The sequence below is a fragment of the Trifolium pratense genome, linkage group LG3 (genome assembly GCF_020283565.1).
Source record: "Trifolium pratense cultivar HEN17-A07 linkage group LG3, ARS_RC_1.1, whole genome shotgun sequence".
Lineage (NCBI taxonomy): Eukaryota > Viridiplantae > Streptophyta > Magnoliopsida > Fabales > Fabaceae > Trifolium > Trifolium pratense.
The window spans coordinates 30,075,364-30,085,237 of NC_060061.1; the positions used below are offsets into that span (position 1 = coordinate 30,075,364).

The window sequence follows — 9,874 nt, forward strand, 5'->3', positions numbered from 1 at the left end:
TGGGAATTGGGACGGGGTCTCATATCTAGGAGTTCCTAGGTAGAAGGGTCATTGGGTAGTGATTAAGTGAGAAGTTGTAAACGGGTGAGTTTAGCTTCGAAGTAATACTGCTGATAGTGGACTTCATTCCTGGATTGGTATCCCCCAGAGTAGGCTTTAGGCTGAACTAGGTTAACAACTCTCGTGTGTTATTTACTTTACTGTTTGTATTGTTTTATGTTATTTGCTCTGTTTATAGACAAGTGTTGGCGCACCAGTAACAACATCTGTCTACAACAGACAAGTGTTGCTACACCTTGAGCAACACCTGTCCACTGTGTGCCAGGAATTTCAATAAGCATCAACAATCATGTAAGAATATCATTAAACCATGTTACAAGTGCCTAATCGCACTTACAACATTCACAAAAGTTGCAGTTCCAGTACTGTTCGCTGAGCGAACAGTAGCGAACCATAGCGAACTAGTTCGCTGAGCGAAGGTTGGCGAGCTCTGGCGAACCACACCAGTGGAACACCTGCTCGTGGCGAGCTGTAGCGAGCTATGGCGAGCTATCCGCCACCAATTCGCTGAACGAAGCCTAGCGAAGGCTTCTTGTCAGGAAAGCTCAAAACCTGCGATTTCCACTCTAAATCACCAAAAAATCTCATTTTTCATGTTATAAATCCCAAATAAGTTTGTATTCAAGTGTAACAAACATGTGTAAACACAAAAGGATGGTTTGTTTCATAGATCTACCTCATAAACATCGAAAAAGTAAAGATTTAATATTTTTACTCAAAACTCACAAAAACACAAAGTTCTCGAGTTTAATCATCTATAAATTCCGTTTTTATCCATTAAATTCGTTCATACATCATGATAAGAGCATGTTAAACATGTTATGAACCTTAGATTCGATTTCCATCAAGGAAAAGTCATCTCAACTAAAACGAAAATGGGGTAGAGAAAGTTCGGGTAAGGAGAAATCGACATTCTCCCCTTCCTCGTGTCACCCACGACTATGAAATCTACTCTCATACCTGGATTCGAAGAAAAACTCGAAGATTGCTCTTGAATCCCTTCACTTTCTCTATGCCCTAGCTCTTGAGCTCCCCCTTCTCTCTACACTTCAAGAACAAAAGAGAAATAATGATATTCCTCTCTCTATCCTTGGCCATATGGCGCCCCCACTATGAAGCAAGGCCCATTGGGCCTCAAACCCAATAACTTAATCCAACACGCGATAACTCTCACTACTCGCTTAATAACTAAAGTATTCGATAAATAACTAAAGTTATTAACTTAATTAAAATGCCACGTTAATAAAAATATTTTAAACACACAAAAACTAAATAAAATGAAATTTGGGTCGTTACACATTACCTACACATGGCGAAATCTTAACTTCCGCCATCACCCTTACATAGCGACATTGTCGGTTCCGCCATTAGTGGAGACTACAATGCGTCAGTTTTTGTCTCAAAAATAAGTATTACGGCATTTTTTTTTAACCGGGGTATTGTTGTAAAAAAATATTTTTTTGGGGCAACCGAAAAAAAAATCAAATTATGTACAGTCCTCTTATCCTCCAGTTTACCAATTCTCAGTTTGGATGTATGACATCTGGCAAATAAAATATCAACGGCTGGAATTTAATAAATCTGAAAAATCACTATTTTTTTGTTTGATAAAAAATGTAATCCTTCACCATCTCTTGTCGTCTCCTCCACTATCGTGTCATCTCGCTGTCGTCCCGCCGCCGTCTCTCAGTCGTATCACCACTGCATATGTTACCTCCACACGTGACATGTGGCAAATAAAAGATCAACGGCTGGAATTTAATAAATCTGAAAAATCACTATTTTTTTGTTTGATAAAAAACGTAATCTTTCACCATCTCTTGTCGTCTCCTCCACTATCGTGTCATCTCGCTGTCGTCCCGCCGTTGTCTCTCCGCCGTATCACCACTGCATATGTTACCTCCACACGATGTCTCAACAAGGCTCGTAACCGCCGCCATGATTTTTTATTTCTGCTGCGTTACCGTCTCAACGAGAAACAAATTCCATTGCTTGTTAAGACTGCCACTACATCACTATTTGAATTCCTTTGTGGATTTGGCTTCTCTTGTCTCTGTGCATCTTCCCCTTTTTTCAATTTAGGGCTCGGTTGTTATTGTTATTTAAAAACCAAAGTATAGTGGTTGTGATCCCTTCAAGATCAATGGGATATTGTGGATATGAATACATCTTCAATTCAAGAAATAATGCAGAATTTTTTATGCGAGATTGCTGGTTAATGTTGCAGATTTTATGCAAAACTAATGAGTTTTTTTATCCAACGTAATCAATTCATGAATAAAAACACAGTGGCAGAGATTGGAGGGCGGAGATGGGCTTCACGGAGGTAACGTATTGGGTGTTGACGGAGAAGATGAAAAGTGAAAGGGATAATAAAGATGGAAGGTAACTCACTTGGATTGGTGCATTGGTATTGACTTGGACCTGGAAGTGTGCTTCTCTTGAGAGGTTTGATTCTCTCTTGTGTCAATTTGGATTAGCTAATTTAGCTTATTCAAAAAAAAAAATAAAATGGAAGGAGGCGTGGCTGAGAATAAGAGGAACAGTAAAATGTTGATTTTGCTTTTAAATCTTAACCGTTGAATTATTTGTTTGCCACCTGTCACGCATTTGTGAAGGAAACTGGTAAACTGGAGGATATATAAGAGGACTGGAGGTGATCTGGACGAGAAGGTGTAGAAAATTGGTTGATGTGAAAAGTACTAGTACTCCCATTTTTTACTTGGAAACTAGTTACCATGCCCGAACGTTCGCACAGGTAAAAAATTGTAGATCAATTATATTATATATCTTTGGGCTAATAAACAAAATATGCGTAGAAACTAAAAATATTTGTTGTTTAATATATTTTCACCAACTTTCATAAACATGAAAGTACAAACAATCCTACAAATTACGAAAATTTTCCTTTATAAACTACATTTGAAGTGGTATTTGTAAGGTTGTCGTCATCATCAACGACTAAAATCTTCAAAGATCGGTATAGATTCACATTATAACCATTAATGCGAGTCAAAAATTTGTACCAAATTGTAATATTGCTACATGCTTAACACTTTGAGGCCATGATCTATATCACAACTGATATGCTTTAGTGGTTGAAATGTTTTATTCTAAGCAAGTGATCCAGGTTCAACTCCCAAGGTTGACAGATTTCTATTTTTTTTTTTTTAATAAAGCTACGTGAAAAAGTTCCCGCCTAAACTGCAAAGTAATTTAAGGTTAACCTAGTTGCATATTACAACCATTAGAAATAAGAAAGATAGTGTGCTACAACACTTTTCGGTGTATATAATATTAGCCATTTCAACAAAAAAAAATTAAATTCAAAGTCATATCAAATGAAATACAAAGGGCTAATCACTCACTAAATGCAAAATCATGAATTGTGTCATGTGTGAAATTATTTGAAATATCCAGTATCATATTTTTATACGAATCGTATCAAAAGAAAAAAACATGTAAAATGTTTTGTTAGCATGCATGCACCCTATAAAAATAACATACAATAGAAATTAGAATCTCACAACATTGAGAATTATAGTAAAAAAAAAATCTAATAAAACATTTAGAATTGTACTAACTTCGGTTATGCGAAACTCAACGCAGTAGGTCCGATATCTAACTTGTAATTCATTAACCAACTTCTCCCGATCAGATAAAGGATTGAGATTCAAAGGACCTGTTGAAATATACATATTAAAAAATAAAGTTAGCATAAAATTTTAAAACAATATCGATTTCAAGAATAAAGATGATAAATCATGAAACAGAATGAAAATTGATACACATATCTGAGTAAATTAAGTGCAAGCTGTTAACATGAGCCATTGAAATGTGAAAATATTTTTTTTTAATGTCAATATTGCGGAAGGTGTTAGTATAAGTGATATTCTTTGATTCTTTGATAATATATATAACTGTGATGATATTCTTTGATTCTTTAATTAAAATTCATTTCATGATGCTTAATTGAGATATTAAATATTTCCTATTTGGGTATCAACAAATTAATTCCGCAAGATTTATTCGTAATTGTAAAGTTTCGATATGGTTAACACCTTTTGGAGGTAATTTCAATCACAATTGGTTTACATGGCATAGTGGTTGAAAGACTTTATTCACAGCAAGTGTCCTGAGTTTGATTCTCATGGTAGACACATTTCTATTATTTTTTTAATAAAAAATATAGTGAAAAAATTCCCTCCAAAACTGCAATGCAAACCCTAGTAGCATATTATAACCATTATATACTAGAACATCGACCCGTGCGGTGCACGGGTCTGATTAGCTGTAAGATATATGAAAAAAGTTGAGTAACATTAAACGATAGTTCAACAATAATTTTGGATAAATATTCATACAAAGAAAATTATGTTATATTATGGAAGACTTCCTTATAGACCACATTCGAAGTCTTAATCGTATCTTCACCGTCGTCATCGATGATCAATATTTTTAATCCTTTTCTAGAAGTAACTCTTGAAATTGCAACATACAACTGACCATGTGAAAACACCGGCGACGGAAGATATATCCCAACATGCTTTAAAGATTGTCCTCGACTCTTATTAATAGTCATCGCAAAATAAATCATTATAGGAAATTGTCTCCGTTGAAATTTAAAAGGAATTCTCACGTCAGATGGTGTCAGAGAAAATCTAGGTATGAAAACCTGATCACGAATATTACTTCTTGAAATAATTTTTCCTTCAAGAGCACGTTTTCCCAATCTCGTAATAATAAGTCTTGTTCCATTGCATAATCCTAATTTGTTATTCAAATTCCTTAATAGCATAACTGGAACTCCAACTTTAAGTCTCAGCTTGTGATTTGGAAGTCCCGACATAGAAATCGTGTTCAAAAATTCGGGAGTATGAACATCATCCACTGTTTGACTGTCTACATTTTGTGTGAGTGGAGTATCATAACTCAAATATGTTTTTTCTTCGCCAGGAATTAAATCCAACATATAATCATTTATTATGTTGACTATTGAATTTTTAGGAGCTAGTATAGCTCTATTTTGGAAATACGTTATATCATTCATGTTTTGTAAAAGTTGGGGATAAGTACTTTCAACGATAGAAGCAAGAGGATCACCTGAATTTGATATCAATAAATCTGATGGAATGTCTTTCTTTTCTCTTTAATAGTGGAGCTCCAATAATTATAATTAGACAATTCATTATCATTACAGGTGATTTCATCTCTTGTGAAGAGATCTATTTAAGTTCTAAATCATTGTCGTTGTCATCTCTAATTTCTCCATCGCCAACACCCAAAATACATTCAGAAAACAATCTTCTTTGTTCAACGTCTGCACTCGAAGCACCACCGAGAAGCCTCATGTTTTTACTCATTGTTAAAATTTCACAAAAATTCCAAAGAACCGAAGAATTAATAGTAGCATGAACAACTTTTGGTTTTGTACCTTTGGGTATTACTGGTAGAATTTGTCTAAAATCTCGGCCAAAAACAACAACTTTTCCACCGAAGGGAATGTGTTTATTTTTTTCATCAACAGACTTGAGAATATCTTTTAAAGTTCAATCAACATCTTCGAAACAGTGTTTGTGCATCATTGGTGCTTCCAAGATTTCTTAAGTTTTTACGTTTGTATAGTAGATCTTTAAATTTTTTAAGTAATAAATATGTTGGGTTTTAAGTGTGAGTGGTTAAGTTTCACATCGAATATGTACGAGAAAAATGTTGGATTTATAAGAGATGTGATCCATTAACCTAATGTCTTAAGATTTTGGGTGAAGATGTGGCGTCTCCCTCACTTGTGATCTTAGAGCAATGACCCAATTGTTTCTGTTACTTAAATAATAGACCTATATATTACAGATTATTATTAACTTAAAAGACTTATCTACAGTATTACAAATTATTATAAATAATAGACAAATTATTATTAACTTAAAATTTAAACGACATAGGGATGCGTTTTGAATAATAAACTTACAAGTTACAAGGCAAGGAGATGTTCAGACTTGAGACTATAAGACCATCTCACCGCAAACATGTTTGCAGCACAACACTCTTCAGCCCTTTTTCTTTTTATACAAGCACTGTAAACCAATTCAGTTCAAATTACATTACTTTAATTAATCTGTTTCCAATATATTACATTGTTGCTATAAATTAGAAACATACATCAAGATGATGAATATGTTTGAAATTCGCAAGGCTCAAAAGGCAGAAGGTCCTGCAACCATCTTAGCTACAGGTCTGTTTGGTAAAAATAAGCTATAAGCTAGCTGATAGCTGAAAAGCTAGCTTATTGAAATTAAAGTGTTTGGTAAAATTAGCTTTTAAAGTGGTTATTAAATATAAAATTACAAAATTGATAGTGGGTAGTTTATTTTTTAGAGTGGGTAGTTATTAAATTAAAGGGTAAAAATGGAATAAAGTGTAAAAAGCTATAAGTTATAAGCTCAAATGCTACTTGAAATAGCATCTGAAAAAAAGCTATAAGCTAGTACAAAAAGCTTGTTACCAAACACCTCTAATTTTTTGAAACAAGCTTATAAGCTCATATAATAAGCTATAAACTAGCTTATTTGTGTTACCAAACATAGCCATAGCCACCGCAAATCCTCCAAACTGCTTTGAACAAAGCACATATCCTGATTTCTATTTTAGAATCACTAACAGTGAGCACAAGACCGAACTCAAGGAAAAATTTCAGCGCATGTGTAAAGTATTATTTTTACCTTTTTATTTTTCTAGGTACTTTTTCCATTTTTATTTATTTATTTAGCTTACTCAAAAAAAAAATATATTTATTTAGCTAGTAGTCTGTTTCTTTTGAACTAGTTAATATTTTTTGAGTTATAAAATTGATACTCTAACCTCTAAAATCTATATTCTAATCAAACAGGTTTGATTTAACAGAACGGGGTATGGGTATCACAATAAAATGAATCAAAGTTCGATTTCTAACTAGGAGTGATGTTCACAATTAGGCACTGAGAGACATAACTCACTTGTGTTGGTTTAGTGGTGTTGGCTTGGGACCTCGGATTGTGCTCCTTCAAGGTCTCAGGTTCACATAGAGCAACAAAAAACTCTGGCTTCAAATTTTGATGAGCTAGTTTACATAGAGTAAAAAAGAAACTTTGGCTTTAAATAAACCATCACAAGTAGGCAGTTGGATTGGTCCCATCAAATTATTCACAACTTGGGCCGGATACCAAATTTTTTAAATAAAAACAAAAATTGGATTGACTACAATGACAGAATCAAAATTTGATCTTCAACTTGTTAAGTCAAATCACATGATTTAAAGTCAATTTTTTTTTGTCAAAATTTGATCTTTAACTTTTTAAACTATTTTTTAAAAAGAAAAAGAAAATATTAAATTAAAATAAAAGTATATAATGAAAAACCTTTTGAGAAAGAGACACTTTAAATGAGTAAAATTGTTTTTTGGCAAAGGGAGAATGAGTAATAGTCGTATATAGGGAACGATCGATTAAAAAGATTTGGAAAGTTATATATATTATCGAGCTAGTTCATGAGTTAAACAAGTCGAACTGTTTATAGTTCAGCTCATTTATTTAATGAACTTAATTTTTAACTCAAATTCAGCTCATTTGGTTCATGAACCAAATTCACGAGTCAATTATCAAATCAAGCTTCGACCTATTCACGAATTGGCTCGAATCATTTTCCGCTGGTGCAGTGAAACTATGTAATGTGGGGACATCATTATATTTCAAATGGGGTCATAAGATATTCAAAATGCTTGATTTGTGGTAAAAAGAAAATAAACACATGTTACTGTCAAAAAAGAAAAGAAAATAAACACATGTGAGGTCAACTACCCCAATTTTACTCTATTTACATGCCTCTGTCGATAGATCTCGAATACGATTATAATAACTAGAAGAACTTACCCAAAAAAATAATAATCAATATTCAAATAAAATAAGAAATTCAGGATGATATATTATTCTTAATATATGAGTCTATTTGTTATTTATTATTTATTTGAATAAATTTGTTAATTTTTTAAAAAAAGTAATTTTATTATTATATGATCTACGTTAAATAAAAATCTGTAAGTTAAAAGTAATCATTAGATTATGTTATCTAATAAATTTCATTTTTTCTGAAACAAATTTCATTAGATTATGCTATCAAATCCGGTAAACAAATGATATTATATATTATATTTGACTATCATGTCAATTAATTAATAACATTGCATTACAAGATTATTGTTATGTGTGTTATGTGTAATTGGTTTTGATATAATCGCTACAATATTAATTTGTACTTACAGCATTTCTTTGTAACTACTTTAGGTGATAAATCTATGATCAAGAAGAGATACATGTACCTAACAGAAGAGATTTGAAAAGAGAATACTAATTTGTGCACTTATATGGCACCTTCTTTGGATACTAGGCAAGACATGGCTGTGGTAGAGGCACCTAGACTAGGGAAGGAGGCTGCAATGAAGGCTATAAGAGAATGGGGTCAACCAAAGTCAAAGAATATTACACACTTAATATTTTGCACCATAAGTGGTGTTGTAGACATGTCTGGTGCCGATTACCAACTCACAAAACTCTTAGGTCTTCGTCCAAATGTAAAAAGGTATATGATGTATCAACAAGGGTGTTTTGCAGGTGGCACAATACTTCGTTTGGAACAACAAAGGACTTGTTCTGAAGTTACTGCAATCACATTTTGTGGCCCTAGTGATACTCACTCACTAGGACAATCTTGTTGGACAAGCACTATTTGGAGATGGAGCTATTGCAGTCATTGTTGGCTCCGACACTCAATACCAGAAATTGAGAAGCCTTTGTTTCAACTAATTTAGACTGCACAAACAATCGCTCCAGATAGTGAAGGAGCAATTTGTGGCCACCTTCGTGAAGTTGGGCCATCATTTCATCTTCGTAAGGATGTTCCTGATATTGTGTCAAAGAATATTGATAAAGCACTCGATGAAGCATTCAAACCATTAGACATTTATGATTATAACTCGATATTTTGGATTGCTCATTCAGGTGGACCTGCAATTCTAGACAAAATTGAGCAAAAGTTAGCATTAAAACCTGAAATGCTTAGTGAGTATATGGTAATATGTCAAGTGCATGTGTATTATATATTCATCTTAGATGAGATGAGAAAGAAATCTGCTCAAGATGGCCAAAACACCACCGACGAAGGGTTTGAATGGGGTGTGTTGCTAAGCTTTGGACCAGGACTTACAATTGAAACAATTGTCCTGCATAGTGTGGCTATATGAAATCCTATGACTTTGTTTGATTTGAGAGTCTCAAGTGTTCCTTTTGTTTGTTGTTTTTGCTTGCTTGTGGTTTGGTTTGGTTTGTACTTCTTCAGTTCCTCCCCTACATTTGCGGATGTTGTATGTTTGTAACCCTGAGTCCATTGTACTTCTTGTAATTTGCCTTGATATATCAATAATTAATTGCTATATATATGAAATGCTTGATTGTTTTAATTTAATTAATTGTTTTCAATTTTGCTTGAGTTTCCATGTGTAACTCTGGTTTCAATTCTGAATCAGTTAGAATTGATTCTAGACATGTAGAATTGATTCTAGTTTGTTTGGTTTCTCTAAAGTAGAATTGATTCTGTTTCTAGAATTGATTCTACTTGAAGCTAGAAATTATAGCTTCTGATTCTAGAATTGATTTTTACACTCAAATTCTTTGTTCAGTTCACTTTTGCATAAATATAGTCAAACATAAATCAATTCTATCAAACTCAATTCTATCAAAATCAATTATGTCAAACTCAATTTTATCAAAATCAATTTTGTCCACTG

The 9,874-nt window shown here is 33.2% G+C and overlaps 1 protein-coding gene and 1 pseudogene across 1 annotated transcript; one reads left to right on the forward strand and one right to left on the reverse strand.

Moving 5' to 3' along the window:
- Nucleotides 1–4,444: 4,444 nt before the first annotated feature.
- Nucleotides 4,445–5,438, reverse strand: LOC123913759 (ATP-dependent DNA helicase PIF1-like; the record flags this gene model as incomplete). Its single annotated transcript, XM_045964604.1, has 2 exons — nucleotides 4,445–5,194; nucleotides 5,289–5,438. Coding segments are annotated over 2 exons (900 nt in total), but the record flags the coding sequence as incomplete, so codon positions are not given.
- Nucleotides 5,439–6,225: 787 nt separating this feature from the next.
- On the forward strand, nucleotides 6,226–9,331 carry LOC123913758 (annotated as a pseudogene).
- Nucleotides 9,332–9,874: the final 543 nt, after the last annotated feature.